This window comes from Herpailurus yagouaroundi, unplaced genomic scaffold (assembly GCF_014898765.1).
Source record: "Herpailurus yagouaroundi ecotype Mexico unplaced genomic scaffold, PumYag 28, whole genome shotgun sequence".
Classification (NCBI taxonomy): Eukaryota; Metazoa; Chordata; class Mammalia; order Carnivora; family Felidae; genus Herpailurus; species Herpailurus yagouaroundi.
Window position 1 is genome coordinate 81,798,113 of NW_024412376.1, and position 19,112 is coordinate 81,817,224.

The following is a 19,112-nucleotide window of genomic DNA, read 5'->3' on the forward strand; positions in this document are numbered from 1 at the left end:
TCCCATCCCCCAGCAACCCTCAGTTTGTTCTCAGTTTTTAAGAGTCTCTTATGCTTTGGCTCTCTCCCACTCTAACCTCTTTTTTTTTTTTTTCCTTCCCCTCCCCCATGGGTTTCTGTTAAGTTTCTCAGGATCCACGTAAGAGTGAAACCATATGGTATCTGTCTTTCTCTGTATGGCTTATTTCACTTAGCATCACACTCTCCAGTTCCATCATGTTGCTACGAAGGGCCATATTTCGTTCTTTCTCATTGCCATGTAGTACTCCATTGTGTATATAAACCACAATTTCTTTATCCATTCATCAGTTGATGGACATTTAGGCTCTTTCCATAATTTGGCTATTGTTGAGAGTGCTGCTATAAACATTGGGGTACAAGTGCCCCTGTGCATCAGTACTCCTGTATCACTTGGGTAAATTCCTAGCAGTGCTATTGCTGGGTCATAGGGTAGGTCTATTTTTAATTTTCTGAGGAACCTCCACACTGTTTTCCAGAGTGGCTGCACCAGTTTGCATTCCCACCAACAGTGCAAGAGGGTTCCCGTTTCTCCACATCCTCTCCAGCATCTATAGTCTCCTGATTTGTTAATTTGGGCACTCTGACTGGCGTGAGGTGATATCTGAGTGTGGTTTTGATTTGTATTTCCCTGATAAGGAGCGACGTTGAGCATCTTTTCATGTGCCTGTTGGCCATCCGGATGTCTTCTTTAGAGAAGTGTCTATTCATGTTTTCTGCCCATTTCTTCACTGGGTTATTTGCTTTTCGGGTGTGGAGTTTGGTGAGCTCTTTATAGATTTTGGCTACTAGCCCTTTGTCCGATATGTCATTTGCAAATATCTTTTCCCATTCCGTTGGTTGCCTTTTCGTTTTGTTGGTTGTTTCCTTTGCTGTGCAGAAGCTTTTTATCTTCATAAGGTCCCAGTAATTCACTTTTGCTTTTAATTCCCTTGCCTTTGGGGACGTGTCGAGTAAGAGATTGCTACGGCTGAGGTCAGAGAGGTCTTTTCCTGCTTTCTCCTCTAGGGTTTTGATGGTTTCCTGTCTCACATTCAGGTCCTTTATCCATTTTGAGTTTATTTTTGTGAATGGTGTGAGAAAGTGGTCTAGTTTCAACCTTCTGCATGTTGCTGTCCAGTTCTCCCAGCACCATTTGTTAAAGAGACTGTCTTTTTTCCATTGGATGTTCTTTCCTGCTTTGTCAAAGATGAGTTGGCCATACATTTGTGGGTCTAGTTCTGGGGTTTCTATTCTATTCCATTGGTCTGTGTGTCTGTTTTTGTGCCATATTTATCATTTATATAATGGCACATCTGCTATTCTTTTTTTCAAGATTTCATTTTTAAGTAATCTCTACACTCAGCATATCCTTCTCACTCATTGTAATCCTTATCTATCTTGAATTCTACTTTGTCAGATATTAATATTTCTCTTCCTGCTTTGTTGTGGGTACCCTATTTGGAATGAATTTCTCCATCCTTGAATTGTTAAACTTTTTATTTAAGTCTAACTCAGATACAGAAAGTGTAAAGTACATGAATGTACAGTTCCTTGAATACTTAAAAAGTGAATATTCATGTAACCATCACCCAAGTAAAGAAGTATAGCACTGCCAATACCCCAGAAGTGTCCTTATGCTCTCTCCTAATCACTTCTCTCCATCCTCTCCACAGATAACCACTATACTAATTTCTTACACTATAATTTAATTTGCATGTAGTTGTACTTTATGTAAATGAAACCATATAGTATATATTTTTTTGTGTCTGCTCTTTAACTCAACATTATATTTGAGATTTGTCCATGTTATTGTGTGTGAACATAGTTTACTTTCTTCTTTGTATAGTATATCATTGTATGAATATACTGGTTTATTTGTGCATTCTATTATCAGTGGGAATTTGCATTGTTCCTAGTTGGGGTTGTTATTACTAATGCTCTTACATTCTTGTAAATAACTCTTGGTACACGGTTTTCTAAAGGTACTTAACTATGAGTTGAATTGTTGGTTCATGGGGTAACTATATGTTTAAAACTTTGGATTATGTCAAAATATTTTTTGAGAATTCCTAATTTTCATTTCTACCAGTAGTATGTAAGAGTTCCTCTTATTCCAAACCCTGCCAACATTTGGAATCATCAGTCTTTTTTATTTGAACCATTCATATGGGTATGTTGTGATATCTCATTGGGATTTTTATTTCTATTACCCTGATTTCTAATAAGTCTGAAGAGCACCTGTTATTTCCCATATTTCTAATGGGTTTTTGGTGGTTGTTTTTTTCTGATTTATTGGTAGGAGTTCAACATATTCTGATACTAGTCCTGTGTTACATATGTTACAAATATGTTTTTTCATTCATCAACTACCCATTCTCTCTTTTAAGGGTAGAAATTCTTCATTTTAATGTAGCCCAATCTGTCATTCTTTTTCTTCATTCTTAATACTTTTTGTTTAAGAAGTCATTCCATATTCAAAGTCATAAAGATATTCTGTATATTATTTTCTAGTAATTTTACTATTTTACCTTTCACATTTAAATCCATAATCTACCTTAAATTGATTTTTATGTCTAGTATGAGATAGGGTCAGGTTTCTTCTTTCTCCCCGCTTCTCTGCAGTCAACTTAGGAATATCCAAATGACCCAGCACAATGGATTTAAAAAGCCACTTCCTCCAGTCACATTGCTCTATAATGTAACCTGTGTCATAAATAATGTGTCCAGATAAGTATGGCTCTGTTTCTGGACTCTCTATTCTTAACCAATGGTCTATCTTCTGTGTTAATTACTATGGTTTTATAGTAAGTCTTTATATCTTGTAGAACAAAACTCTCACTTTTATGATCTCCAAATCACTTTTATGATTCATAACACTTCATATTTCCATACAAATTTAGAACCAGTTTGTCCATTTTTACCAAAAAATTCTGATTGAAATTATATTGTTCTATCAATTAGGAGATGACTGATACCTTTATAATATTGAGTTATTCAGTTCATGCTCATGGTCTTCCCCTCCATTTATTTAGGTATTCTCTAATTTTTCTTTTTAATTTTTTGATGTTTATTTATTTTTTTAATATGAAATTTATTGTCAAATTGGTTTCCATACAATACCCAGTGCTCATCCCAACAGGTGCCCTCCTCAATGTCTATCACCCACTTTCCCCTCCCTCACACCCCCCATCAACCCTCAGTTTATTCTCAGTTTTTAAGAGTCTCATGGTTTGCCTCCCTCCCTCTCTAACTTTTTTTTTTCCCCTTCCCCTCCCGCATGGTCTTCTGTTAAGTTTCTCAGGAGCGTGAGCAGGGGAGGGGCAGAGAGAGAGAGGGAGACACAGAATTTGAAGCAGGCTCCACACCCTGAGCTGTCAGCACAGAGCACAGCCAGGGGCTCAAACTCACGAACTGAGAGATCATGACCTGAGCTGAAGTCAGATGCCCAACCAACTGAGTCACTGAGGCACCCCTAATTTTTCTTAATCAATATGTTTTTATTTCCTACATAGAGGTCCTGTATATATTTAATTAGATTTATTCCTAGGCATTTGATGGTTTTTGATACAATTATAAATAGTACTTTTACATTTTTAATAATATTTGTTACTGGTATTTAGAAATATTATTTATTTTCCATATTGCTTTTGTCTCTAGCAACCTTGCTGTGCTCATCAATTCAAATTTATCTATAGGTTGCCTTGGTTTTTCTGCATGTACAGCTGTGTCATCTGTGAATAATGACAGTTGTACTTCTTTCTTTCCAATAAGTATACCATTTATTTTTCTTTCTTTATGGTACTTATTAGGCTCTTCAATATAATGGTGATTAGAAGTGGTGATAGTAGACATCTTTGTCTTGATTCTGTATTTGTCATAAGTTTTTTGTAGCTACCCTTAATTAGATTAATGAAGTTTCCCTACATTCTTACTTTGCTAAGTTTTTATTGTAATTGGGTGTCAAATTTTATCAAATAATTGTTTTGCTTCTATTGAAATACTATGAATTGTTAATTCTATTCTAGTGAATTATGTTAATTTTCTAATGTAAACCAAATTTTCATTTATGAAATTGATTCAATTTATTCATCATACTTATAATTTTCAACTTTTTTGTACCATTTGTCTTAGGTATATTTCTTACTAACAACTCAGAAATAAATTTTTATTTTTTTTTAATTTTTTTAAAAATGTTTTTCTTTATTTTTGAGAGAGAGACAGAGCACAAGTGGGGGAGGGGCAGAGAGAGAGCGAGACAGAATCAGAAGCAGGCTCCAGGCTGAGCTGTCAGCACAGAGCCCCATGCAGGGCCCAAACTTGTTAACTGCGAGACCATGACCTGAGCTGAAGTTGGACACCTAACTGACTGAGCCACCCAGGCATCCCAGAACTAAATTTTTAAAATTCAGTCAGAAAAGCTATGTCTTAACAGGTCCATCCAACCGATTCTTTGTAGGTCAATTTTGACTTAACCTTGCTTTTATTTCACCTTTTAAAATATTACACATTCCTGTAAGTTTTATTCTTTTTTCACTTTTCCTACTTTTTGTTGGATTACCAGCATTTTCTTTGTTACACTTTCATTTATTCCTTTAATATTTAGAAATTACAAACTCATTCTCCTAGTGATTACCTATAATTTTGTAAAAAGCATACTTAAAATTGTAGCATGTTTTCAGTTTTCTCCACTCCCTCATATATTTCCCCACCAGTTGATATAATCTCGAATTTTCGTCTAAGATTATGTTTTCTTTACAATGAGTACTTCTATAGATTTAACAATGATTTTCACTGCTCATCATTATGTCTTGTGATTATAATTATAATAATATAATAATAATAATTAATATAATAATTATAATTGCAAACATTTATATAGTGCTTGCCATGTGTCAGGCACTTTGTGTAGTATTTGATAATTGATAATTTAATCTTCACATAGTCCTGTGAAATAGGTATTATTATTATTACCATTTTTTTGTTTTGCATACAAACTGAGACAAAGAGATGTTACATGGTTTTCCTAACATCAGATGACTAAATAGATCCAGGACTTTTTTTTTTATTTTTTTTTCAACGTTTATTTATTTTTGGAACAGAGAGAGACAGAGCATGAACGGGGGAGGGGCAGAGAGAGAGGGAGACACAGAATCAGAAACAGGCTCCAGTCTCCGAGCCATCAGCCCAGAGCCTGACGCGGGGCTCGAACTCACGGACCGCAAGATCGTGACCTGGCTGAAGTCGGACGCTTAACCGACTGCGCCACCCAGGTGCCCCGATAGATCCAGAACTTTTACTATGTCTAGAGAATTTATTTTTTTAAGCAACTTTTCTAAATGTTTATTTTTATTTATTTTGAGAGAGAGAGAGAGAGCATAAGCAGGGGAAGGGAGAAAAAGAGAGAGTGAGAGAGAGAGAGAGAGAGAGAGAGAGAGAGAATCCCAAGCAGGCTCCATGCAATCAGGCCAGAGCCTGATGCAAGGCTAGATCCCATGAGCCATGAGATCATGACCTGAGCCAAAATCAAGAGTTAGACATTCAACCAACTGAGCCACCTCAGGTGTACCCTCCTTTTTTATTAAGAGTCTTTTTTTTTTTTGAGCCTTTATTCTTAATGTCTACACTATGCTGCCTATACTCTTTTATTTTTTTTAAACCCCTTTATTTTGTACTAAATATTTTTCCTGATGAGTTGATCTTCTAGTTCTTTTCAAACTGATCAGTGGATGATAAACTGAATCCTGGAATGTCTGAAAATAACTTCTGTGTGACTCAGTATTGAATTTTAGATTCAGAATTATTTTCCCTCAGTCCTTTAAAGAGATCAGTGTTATCTCTTTGTATTAGTTTTGCCCATGAGGAATATTTTATCAAGCTAATTATTAATTTCTTTCCTAGGTAATCTAACCCAATCATTTTTTTTTTCCTTTGGAGGCTTGGTTTCCTGAATTTTTCCAATTAAAATCTTCTTGCTATACAAAGTACATTCCTTGGACAACAACATTAGTATCACCTAAAAGCTTGTTAGAAATGTAGACTCCTGGGCCTTATCCCAGGCCTTTTGAAATTAATCTGCATTTTAATGAGATTCTTATGTTATTTGTTTTCATATTAAAGTTTTAAAAGAACAGTCTCAGATAAGTCTTTTTTCCTTAGTGAAATTTTTCAAATATGTACAAGAGTAGAGAGAATAATAACAAAATAACAAACGTCCAAATATCCTTAATTTAAACTTAATAGCCCCTAAGGAATCCTAAAGTAAATTACATGCATAATGGTATTTCACCCCTATATCCTACAGAATGCATTTCTAAAACTTAACAGCATTTTTCTAACTAAATTAACAACAATCCCTTAATGTAATCAGATGAGTCTTAACATGTTCTATTCAATATTTGGTGTGATGTTTCAATCAGAAGAATATGTATCTATTTTTTTCCAGGTCTTGATTGTATCCTTTATCTTTCTTCAGTTCTCTTGTATTATGTCCTTTTGTAACTCCCTCCTCCATACCTATTAAGCCTTCTTTATACTTTTTATATGCTTACCTTTTTGCAGTACACACTGGAAAATTTTTCTCTGCACAGTTCTCTAGCTTATTAAGTCACTCTTTAGCTATGTTTATACCTATGTTTTTTTAATTTGGAGAATTTATTGTTAATTTCTAGGAACTATCATCAAAACTTTATGGATAGATGCAATATACTTTCATGATTCAGAGGATATTTATAGTTATTCTGACATCATGTTTTGGTTGCTTTCTTCCTAGTATATCTCTTTTCTCAGGTATAATTTTTTTTTCCACTTAATGAATGTGGTTCCTCAATTCAAAGTGATAGATTCCCCAAATATTTTGTAATACTTTAATGGGGGCTCATTTTTGTGTTTTACACTTCCTATTAACTTGTTACTGCTTTATCTATTGGCTTTTGCCTTCTTGCAAGGAATAGCCCAATAATGTTACCAAACAAGGTGTCTAGAAGCTCAGGCTGAGATTAAGATTCTTATGCAGTAATGTACTGAGGGAGGTCTCAGTTGAAACTTCTGAGTGAAGAAAGCCAGATAGACTATGGGGTAAATCAGTGGTTCCTGAACTTTGCTGTACATTAAAATCACCTTGGGAGCTTTTGAAAATCCCAACAATCAGAAGAGTAATGTCAGCAAGATAGCAGAATACGAAGCCCCAGGCTCTTCTTCTCCCACTTACTGACTTAAAAACATAAGAACCAAATTACCTTTGTGAGAACTCCAGAAACCACTTGAGAGGTTGCACCATCCAGTCCAAGTGCAAGGTCAAGAAGAGACACATTGGAGTAGTTAAGACATTTCATTGTATTTACCCACCATACCTCATCCCCTCCCTGCACAGCAGAGGAAATCAAAAGAAAACTCCCAACCCCTGGCTTATCCATCAGGAAGGAAAGAAAGAAGCTGGGACATGTGTCTACATTCTGGCATTTTGAGTCAAGGGACAGGTTTCTGTCTCACCTAACTCAGAGTGCTGGCAGAAAAAGAGTGGCACACTTTGGATACTGAGGCACATTGAAAACAAAGGTGAGTCCTGTGGGTTGCTCTAGCTCCTGAGATATTGCAGTACTGCAGACAGACATTAGGGGTGTTCTGGAGCAGAAAAAGGCAAAACTTTTCAGCTGGCGATAATGTACCCAACCCTGAGAAGATGCATCCCAGAAATGTTTGAGAGACCCCTAGAATCTCTAGCCGAGCTGATTTGTGAAGAACTTTCTCTAGTGAAAACAGTTCATAAAGACAGGAAGAAGTGACTGTTTTTTCAAGTATCCAAATGATGGCTCCAACAAAGGAATGAAATGAAACTCCAGAAATCAACCCTAAACAAATGGAAATGTATGAATTACCCAACAAATAATTCAAAATAACCATCATAAAGATGCTTAATGAGTTAAAAGAGAACACAGAAAATCTAAAATAAATCAGGTAAATGATGCATAAACAAAATGAGAATACCAACAAAGATGAAGAATCTGTAAAAAGCAAACAAAAATAAAAATTCTGGAGCTGTAGAATACATAACTAAATTGAAAATTTTACTAGAGAGGATCAAAATCACACTGCATCAAGCAGAAGAAAGAGCCTGTGAACTAAAAGATTGGTCACTTGAAATTACAAGTCAGAGAAGCAAAAAGCAAAAGAGAAGTGAAGAGATCCTAAGAGATACAAGGGATACTATTAAATGGACTAATCTACACATTATGAGAGCTCCAGGAGAACAGAGAGAGAGATGTTCAGAAAACCTACTTAAAGAAATACTTGCCAAAACTTCCAAATTTGAGTAAGGAAATAGATATACAAATTCAAGAAGCTCAAAGAATTTCCACTAGAATAAGACTAAAAAACCCACACTGAGACACATACTCAGGCTGTCAAAAAATACATAAAGAGGGGAAAAAAGACAGAGAATCTTAAAGTGTCAAGAGAAAAGCAAGATCACCCATAAAATAGGATTTCTCAGCAGAAACCTTTTATACCAGAAGAGAATGAGATGATATATTCAAAATGCTGAAAGAAAAAACCTGCCAATCAAGAATACTATATTCAGCAAACCACATGTAAAACTTTTATGACATTAAATTTGGCAATTATTTCTTGAATATGACACAAAAAGCACAGGCAACAAATATGAAAATAGATGAGACTGCATGAAACTTAAGAATTTCAACACAGCAAAGGAAACAAAATGTAAAGAGTACACGGAATGGGAGAAAATAATTGCAAACTATATCTGAAAAGGTCAATGTTCAGAATATATAAACAACTCCTACAACTCAACAATAATAATGGACTTAATAGTGGGCAATGGACTTGAATAGAAATTTCTCCAAAGAAAATATACAAATAGCCAACAAGCATATGAAAGTACTCAATATCTGTAATCATTAGAGAAATGCAAATCAAAACCACAATGAGATATAAGCTCACACCTATTAGGATGATCATTATCAAAAAACAAAAACAAAATAGGGGCACCTGGCTGGCTCAGTCAGAAGAGCATGCAACCCTTATCTTGGTGATGTAAGTTCGAACCCCATAATGGGTGTAGAGATTACTTAAAATCTTAAAAAAAAAAAAAAAACAACAGAAAATAACACAAAATAAAGATTGGCACAGATGTGGAAAAATGAGAACCATTGTGCTCTGTTGTTGGAAATATAAAACAAGCAGTTGCTACGGAAAACAGGTGGGAAGTTCCTTAAAAAAAAACAAAAATAGAATTACCATCTAATCCAGTAATCCCACTTTTGGGTATATATACAAAAGAATTGAAAGCAAGATCTTAAAGAGGTATTTCCACATCCATGTTTATTGGAACATTATTCACAAAGTCAAGAAGTGGAAGCAGCCCACACTGACAGATGAATGGATGAAGAAAATGTGGTATATACCTAAAATGGAATATTATTTACCTGTAAAATATAGATAGAAATCCTGTCACATTCTACATCATAGATGAACCTTGAGGACATTATGCTGAGATAAATAAGCCAGGACAAATGCTGTATGATTCCACTGATCTGTTTAGAGTAGTCAAAATCCTGGTAACAGATAGTAGTATGATGGTTGCCAGGGACTTGGGTGAGGGAGAAAGGAAGGGGAGTTATTTAATGGATATAAAGTTTTAGTTTTGTAAGACAAAAAAGTTCTGGAGATCCGTTATACAACAATGTGAATATAGTTAACAGTACTGAACTGTGCCTTAAAATAGTTTAGAGGGTAAATTTTATGTGTTTCTTGCCACAACTAAAAACATTTTTTTAATCCTAGTACTAGGTCAAAGACTGATCTTAGATCAGTATGTCTTAGAATGGGATCCAGGCAGGGGCACCTGGGTGGCTCAGTCAGTTAATTGCCACTTCTTGATTTTGCCTCAGGTCATGATCACACAGTTCATGGGATCAAGCCCCACATGAATCATTTCATCAGGCTTGTGCAGACAGCACGAATTCTCTTTCTCCTCTCTCTGCCCCCCAGCCGGCTCACCTGTGCAACCTCTCTCAAAATAAACAAAGAAAAAAAAAAAAATGAGAGCCAGGCATCAGTGTTTTTAAAAGTACCCAAGTACATAGTAGGCAACTTCTAAGATTATTCCCAGTAATCCCTGGTATCTAATATTTTACACCTTTGTGTAATACCCTCTTCTTGAATATGGGCTGGACTTACCTGACTTGCTTCTAATGGACAAAATACAATGGAAATGATAGGATGTCAATTCTAAAATTAGGTCATGCGAAGACCATGGCTTCTACTTTGCATGTTTTCTCTTCCATTCTCTTTAATTGCTTATCGTGGGGGAAACCAGCTGCCATACTGTGAGTAGCCTGTTAAGAAGCTCCCATAACAAAAGATTGAAAGCCTGCCAACAGCCATGTGAGTAAAATTGGAAGCAGATCTTCTACACATTTCATGAGGACCTTGATGCAGAGGCATCCAGCTAAGCCACACCCAGATTCCTGACCCACAGAAGTGTGATAATAAGTGTTTGTTGTTTTAAGCAATGAAATTTGGGGATAATTTGTTGAGCAGCTACAGATAAATAATATACCAGGTGATTCAAATGTGCAGGAAAGTTCAGAAACAACTGAACTAGGCAAATAAGTTTTCAGAGAATTCTAGGCTCTCTCATTCGGAAAGACTGTACAGTCAGAGGCAAAGGCACTAAACTGTCAGACCCTCACATCAGTCAGTGATTGACAGGAGCTGTCTGGAAGAAGGAGTGGGAGGTAAACCTCCTTAGCACCCCCAAGTAAGCTCTTCTAAGCAGGAGAAGGCTGCTAGAAAGCTGCAGGTGTTGGGGGTTAGCAGCCAACAGCAGCAGCTGGGGGATGTGTGCACTGGCCTGGTAAACGGTTTCTGCTGGGACACCAAGAACATCTCTACACAAGGTATATATTTCAGTCCTTATAAAGTTAATGTGGCAGAGATGAGGTAAAGTACTAAATAGGATATACCAACAAAGATGTTCTGAGCAGCAGTTTCCCCATTCCTCATGCATGTTATCATCCACACTCATTGTTCCTTCTTTGGGGCAGGCATCTCTGTTCTTTATTGACTTGCTCAAGAATTAGAAGTAGGATGGAGAGTACATTTGTCTGGCCATTGTTACAGTGGCATTCCAAATAATCACCTGTTGGATTTCTTCAGAGATCCTTCCTGCTCCTAGCATCTGCCGTTTCTGGGCTTGGAGCATTTTTAGATGTATACCATATTGGGGTGCCTGGGTGGCTCAGTCAGTTAAGCATCCAACTTCGGATCAGGTCATGATCTCACAGTTTGTGAGTTTGAGCCCTGTGTCGGACTCTGTGCTGACAGCTCAGAGCCTGGAGCCTGCTTCAGATTCTGTGTCTCCCTCTCTCTCTGCCCCTCCCTTGCTCCTGCCCTGTCTCTCTCTCTCTCTCTGTCTCAAAAAATAAGTAAGCATTAAAAATTTTTTTTCAAGTATACCATATCTTTTGTAGCAATGTTTACTCACACACACTTGGCTTATAATTTCTTTCTTCAATCTTAAACTGTCTTTTATCTTCCTGGACTATATGTATTTCCTTGTCCATTGAGGATTCTCTTCCTTTTTTTTTTTTCTTTCTAGTTAGGTTATGAGTTTTCCTATTATTTTTACATCTTCATCTCAAAGGATTTAGGGGTGAGGGTAGAGACAATTTGTGCTCAAACCAACATCTTGAATGAAATCTCTATAAACTTTTAGGCAGCACTAAAAAATGTGTGAAAAATTTTTACCACTATTAAATGACGTTGACCCAAAAGCAGAATTTTTACTTTTGAAGTTATTGTAAATCTGTAAAGGCTAATATATTTGTTGTAAAATTTAATATAAAACACTTTTGTTAAAATGATGTTTTAAAATTGGTTCTCAAAGTCTTTCTATTAGTTTTGTAGTAGGCGCTGTCTCTCCTGCTGTAGTTGTCCCTTCCATGCTACTTTTGCAAGAAAATGGATATGGTATTAAGAAAGGCATTCCAACCTTACTAATAGCTGCTAGCAGTTTGGATGACATCATCGCAATCACTGGATTCAGTGCGTGCTTGAGCATAGCCTTCTCCTCAGGTAAACAAAATACAACTGCCACATCATTCACAGCCTTTTCTGGTTCTTTTAAACAAGACTTCTGGCTTTCCTCCTTATTAAAATTTATTTATTTTTACGTGTATCGTCTTTTTGTTCTTCATAGAAAGTTCATTCTAGAGCAGGGAAGAAACTTCAATGGACTGAGAAACCACTATTTAATACAAACACTATTTAATAACCATAGATTTAAATTAATCTGACAACCCATATTATCATTTTTCCGTTCATGTTGCTTTGGAAATTTTATCAGTTTTCAATAGAAATTTTTAAGCAGCAATATTATTAGTACTGCTAATATATTTAATATATATTTCTCAAATGTACCTTTTGGGCCATCATTATAAATAGCTGGTTGCTCTATTACTAAGACATCTTAAATATATAGAGTATGGACAACTGTGTGCCTTTTTGGTAGTGGTAGGACAAGATCTGCAGCACTTCTGAATCCCAAGGTAATATTTGATCTTGAATGTCACTCTGCACAAATTGTGAAAGTAAATGTTTCCACGTTTAGTAATGCTTTAGTTATTCGCAATGTTTGAAATTCAGTCTTCTGTTTTATTGAAGCACCAAAATATTTAAGTTGAAAAGTAATATGTACAGTTTATCTTAAAATCAAGACCTAAATAAATAAGAAGGGAAAAAAAGGAAAAGATAAACTCTGCAGCATATCCTCAGGAATAATAACTCTTTTTAAAAAATTAATTTATTGGGGCGCCTGGGTGGTGCAGTCGGTTAAGCGTCCGACTTCAGCCAGGTCACGATCTCGCGGTCCGTGAGTTCGAGCCCCGCGTCGGGCTCTGGGCTGATGGCTCGGAGCCTGGAGCCTGTTTCCGATTCTGTGTCTCCCTCTCTCTCTGCCCCTCCCCCGTTCATGCTCTGTCTCTCTCTGTCCCAAAAATAAATAAACGTTGAAAAAAAAATTAAAAAAAAAAATTAATTTATTGAAATTCAAGTTAGTCAACATACAGTGTAGTATTGGTTTCAGGAGGAGAACCCAGTGATTCCTTACTTACATATGACACCCAGTGCTCATCCCAACTAGTGCCCTCCTTAATGCCCATCACCCATTTAGTCCATCCCCCCCACCCACTTTCCCTCCAGCAACCCTGTTTGTTCTCTGTATTTAAGAGCCTCGTATGGTTTGCCTCTGTCTCTGTTTTTCTCTCATTTTTCCTTCCTTTCCCCTATGTTCATCTGTTGTGTTTCTTAAATTCTACCTGAGTGAAATCATTTATTTGTCTTTCTCTGACTGACTTACAATAACTCTTTTGATATAAATGCACCCAGACTTCTCTTTCTCCCTTTCTCTATCTCTTTCTCTCTCTGTCTTCCATCCCAATATTCTTATAAAATTATAAGAATTGGCCATACTTTCTTGTAACCTGAGTTGTTTTGCACTTTGCTGTATATCACTAACAAGTTTCTTTTCAGTAAATATATTTCCATGACCTTTTAAATGGTTGTGTAGTTTTCTTTTGGCTGTATCATACTTACTTAACCTGTTGAAAATTGAAGTTGACTCCAATATTTACTGTTAAAATAATGCATGGTTGAATGTCTTATAGCTAAATAGTTGTACCTAATCTTAATATTTTCATAATCTCAAAAGTGGAATTGTGGAGATAAAAGTATATATAGTTATAAGCTTTCTGACATATATTACCACAATGTCATGTCCTAGCAGGGTAAAAAACCTTGCTACTTTCTCTTCACCTTCTTCAAAACTAGGTATTACTAGCTTTTTATACCTTTGTTAATTTGATAGGTGAAAAGCAAGGCTTCTTTAAATGGAGTGCTTTGAATACTAGTGGTATTTTAAAATATTCAAGTTTATTGGCCATTGGCATCTTGGAATGTTTTATAAATTGCTTTTCTTGAAATCCTTTGCTTTCGTCTTACAGGTGTGTTCATCTTTCGTTCTTTTTGATTTGTCAAGATTCTGCATAAAATTAGGAATGATAACCTATACTCTATAGTTATCGACATTTGTAATTTTACTTTACCCTTTATCTTTTTTTTTGTTTGCAATTCAGAATTTTAAAATTTTTATTGTCAAATCTGGAAATCTTTACCTTCATGACAAGTATCAGTAATTCTTTCAAAAAATATTTTTTTGTGCTCCTCTTCCATTGTGCCAACAGCTGTGCCAAATACTGAGGATAAACACTGAACGACAATATTAGCTTTTGTTGAGTAATTGCTTTGATACTTGCTCCAAGTTCCATAGATATTTTCACTCATTTAATAGTCACAATGGTACTATGTTCATTTTACAGAATAGGAAACCAAGGAACAGAGGTTAAGTAACTTGGTCAAAGTCACAGACCCAAAACTGGAAACCCAGTTTTCACTGGGATGCAACCCCATACCCACACTTTTAAGTACTATTCTATACTATTTGACACAGCAGAGAAGCCCATGTGGCTCATGTTCTCAAGGAGTTTGTGTTAAACAAAAATTACAAAATGTGATAAATAGTAGATAGTATGCGGTGCTACACAGCATGCTACAGGAGATCACACCTAATTTGAGGAGGACAGAAAAAGTGAAAAACCAAGCAGTTACATGCTTAGAAAATCTTCTCTTGACTCATGACTGTATCAACTGTCACTTAAAATGTTAAGGACTTTCAGGATTTTATTTTTACGTTAGATCTTCAATACGTCTATATTTTGGAATATCGTAGATATGGAGACCTCATCTTATTAGGTCTGGGTCAGTTGGCCTTTTTATCATTATATAATGTTCTTCTTTATCTCTTGTGACTTTTTGGTATTTGACTTAAATTTTATTTTGTTTGGTATAAGTATAACCACCCTGCTGTCTTTTGGTTACCATTTGCATGGAATATCTTTTTCTATCCTTATAAAAACTCAAAGTGATAACTTAATTTCAATCACATATGAAAATTCTAATCCTTTACATCTCACCCTCTTCACTTTGTAATCCATGTCACAAATTAAACCTTTTTATGTTGTATATCCATTAACAGTCTTACGGTTATATTCATGTCTTTATCTTAAATTCTATAACAGAATTGAAAGTGATTAACTCACCACTTTACAGTATTACAGGATTCTGAATTCATCTATGGTATTTACCTTTACCAAAGATTTATATTTGTGTGCTTTTGTATTGATAACATCCTTTTACTTCCACTTGAAGATTCCCTCTAACATTTCTTGTAAGTCAGGTGTAGTGGTGATGAACTCCTTCAACTTTTGTTTATCTAAGTCTTAATTTTTTATTCATTTTGAAAGGTAATTTTGTAGAATAATATTCTTGATTGGCAGTTTTTTTTTCTTTCAGCACTTTGAATTTATCATCCCACCCTCTTCTGGTCATTTTAAGGTTTCCACTCTGAAATCCTCTGATAATCTTCCAGGAGCTTCCTTCTACATGATGAGTCACTTTTCTCTTACTGCAACTTCTTAATTGGTTTGTGGAGTTCCATTAAGGCTTTTGGACTGTATGTTGTTAAATTGATGCCTCTGTGAGGGAACAAGGTTCTGGGGCTTCCCAATCTACTATCTTATTGTTGTCACCCTGCATTTCTATAATTTTTTAATAAAGAACATTTCTAAAGGTATACACACACACACACACACACACACACACATATATACACACACACACACACCTTATTAAGCTAAATACACATAGCATAACAACTTTTTTGTGACTCAGGATCTTTTTTAAAACTTATTACTCTAAACTGCAGATATGGGTACATAAAATATATTAGAAACTCAATTGACTCCTGACTCGAATATTCCTAGGATTGATCCTGTAATAAATCTTCTGTTGTTGTTAAATTTTTCTTTTCATTTTTAAGTCATTTGTTTCTTTGTCATAATAGTATATTGGAGAAGAAACATGTGCTAGGTGCCAGAAGTGTTCCTTTGTCCATTTCTGTCCATTCTTCCACTTCACTTGGTCTTTCAGGTTGTATGTGTAGGTGAGCCACCTTATGGCTTATTACTTCTTTGTTTTCTGGCCTATATTTTCAATGAACATTTCTGAATTGTGTGTATTTATTAAATTATTTGACAATATATAATTTATCAAACAAATCATATATTTTCAAGTATGTGAATATTAAAGGACCATTTTTGTATATTTGTTCTGGAAAATATGTGCCTTTCTTTATGAAACCACCTAGATTTGATCCTCTGATATGTGAAGTATGTGAAAATATTTCTCTATGAAATGTTTCCTTTATTGTGTGTCCTTACAGGCAGTGTACTTAAAAATATCCTTGCCTCTTTCCGGGACATACTTATTGGTGTGCTGGCAGGAGCTGTTTTGGGAATTTTTGTTCGATATTTTCCAAGTGAAGATCAGGTAAATAAAAAGTTTATTTTTTAGAAGTATACTATTAGATATTTCTTTTAAAAATTTGAACTTTTGGAAGAGCCATAAACAGTTAAATGTAACATTTAATTCTCCTTTCCCCAAAATAGCCTCCAATGCCTACTCTCTGCTTAAAATGGAGCACAGCTGTGATTGATACAAGTCAATGGTCTTGACTAGAGTCTCTGCTTCCTAATTTGGCAAATAAGAATATCAGAAAAGTGTACTTAACCCAGAGTACCTTTTCAATTCCACCACCCCTTTATTCATTGAATTGCCTGTTGACCCCTGACAATTTTCCCTAATGATTTTTCCCTCCAATTTTCCACTGAACATTTTTGGGGAAATAGATTGCCATTTATCTCTGCATGTTTTCTAACTTAAATTCACTCCCACTTCCTTTGGCTAAGGCAACTGTATTAAACTCAACCCTTTCCTCCGCCAAAGGATATGCCATTACTCTTGTATTTCTGTAACTTCCATCTTAATTTCCCCTTAACAATTGTCTTAGCTAAAGAGATATTAAAATATATAGAACTACATAAGGGTCTCTTTCCTTTCTTCTTCACTTACAGCTAAAGTATTATAGCCATTTTACTGACATTAGTATCAGAGATGTGGCAGAGGATAAAATGTAATAATTACAAATTTTTTCACTTGGTACCAAATCTGCTAAAATATTTGGTGGTGAAGAATGTAAAAATTTTAGATATTACTTAATATAACATATAGAGACATGATATCAAAAGATCAATAATCAATGATAGAAGATGTAAATATTGTATTATGTATTAAATGTAAATTAATTTCTAAATATCTAATTCTAGACAAAACTTTCACTGAAGAGAGCATTCCTTATTTTGAGTATGTGTGTTTCCGCTGTCTTGGGCAGCCATCATATTGGTTTACATGCAGCTGGAGGATTATTCACACTAGCGTTGTCTTTTGTTGCTGGGGTAAATTGGTCCACAGAAAAGGTGAATATTTTTAACACATTTTTTAAGATAAATTAACTGGGTTTTTTTACATCATAATAGACATTTAGAAAATCTCTTTGTTCTAGTTGGAAGATGTTCCAGAAGTTTGTGTCTTCAAGAAAGTGTATAAATCAATCAAGGAAATAAAATATTTAGGAAAGGGACCTGGAAATACAGTAAAATGAAATCATAAGTTGAGCTATCACATCAGGCTGCTTTCTTTTACCCAAGTTTTATGCGATATGATTAAATAACTTTTATTTATTTAATTTATTTTCTTTAATTAAATTTAATTACTTAATTTAGTGTTATTATTTTATTTATGTATTTAATTATTTTATTTTATTATTTATTCATTAAAATTTTATACAGTTAATACATGAAAAATGCTTGTAAAAGATTAAAACAATACAAAAGGCCCACACATATAATAAAATATAAGACTCCTTTTCCCCTACCACTCCCAAATATCATACCCCTCTTCCCAGATTTAATCATTTCCTTTAATCTGTTCTCTATTTGTACATTTAGATCATTTCCATTTTGTTATTATAAACAGTGCTGCCATGAACAATCCTGTTCATGTGTCCTTTTGCAAATATGCAAGCACTTCCATAAAAATAGATTCCTAGAAACATAATTGCAGAATTTAGAAATGGAACATTTCTATTTTGATGGGTAGTGCAAAATATTCCTTCAAAGAATTTAAACAATCTGATGGGTAAGAAATGATACAACATTCTTATTCTTTGTTTACATTTTTCACATTAGTAGTGCAGTAAACTTCTCTTTATATATTCTTTTTTAACTACCTATTCATCTTCTTTGACCATTTTTAATTGATTTATTTGCCTTTTGTTCCTAATTTATAGTTTCTTTATATCTTAATGCTGCTAATCCTTTGTTACGCATATATTGCATATAATTTTTGCTTATTTTCAACTTTGTTACGTCTTTTGTAGAGTCAAACCTGTCCATTTTTCTTTTTTGTTTTGGATGCTATATCTTGTTTAAGAAGGATATCTTCACCCAAGATTATAAGATTGTATACACAATATCTTCCATATTATCATCTAATATTTTTAGTTTTTATTTGTTTTATTTTTGCATTTGGTTCTTTAATTCATATGGAATTTATTTTTTTAAATGCTGTTAAGGATATATGTGTGTGTGTTTATAAATATGTATACATATACATATACTATATATCTACGGACACATATATAGGCACACAAACTGGACAGGCATTTTTTGCTAAATTATGTACTGACTGATCCATTAATTATTCAATAATTTTTTAAGTGCCTCTTTTACCATGAGCTAAACTCTCACGTTATATACACACACACATATAAGTTCATTTCTGGAATCTATTCAATCCTATTTATCTAGTTCTCTGCCAGTACCACTCTATTTTAAATCACTATAGTTTTATGTCTCAAAATCTAATATGGAAGATTCCCTCTCATTGTACTTTTTTTTTTTTAACTTTTTTAACGTTTATTTATTTTTGAGACAGAGAGAGACAGAGCATGAACGGGGGAGGGGCAGAGAGAGAGGGAGACACAGAATCGGAAGCAGGCTCCAGGCTCCAAGCCATCAGCCCAGAGCCCGACGCGGGGCTCAAACTCACGAACCGCGAGATCGTGACCTGAGCTGAAGTCGG

The 19,112-nt window shown here is 34.8% G+C and overlaps 1 protein-coding gene across 5 annotated transcripts in view; it reads left to right on the forward strand.

Annotated features, from left to right (window-relative positions):
* Nucleotides 1-19,112, forward strand: part of SLC9B1 (solute carrier family 9 member B1) — a 76,935-nt gene that overhangs the window by 51,602 nt on the left and 6,221 nt on the right. For all 5 annotated transcript variants that reach the window (XM_040477177.1, XM_040477202.1, XM_040477185.1 and 2 more), the window contains 3 exons: nt 11,917-12,092; nt 16,354-16,460; nt 17,297-17,446. In XM_040477177.1, the coding sequence (XP_040333111.1) occupies nt 11,917-12,092; nt 16,354-16,460; nt 17,297-17,446 (433 nt within the window). The remainder of the gene's footprint in view (nt 1-11,916; nt 12,093-16,353; nt 16,461-17,296; nt 17,447-19,112) is intronic.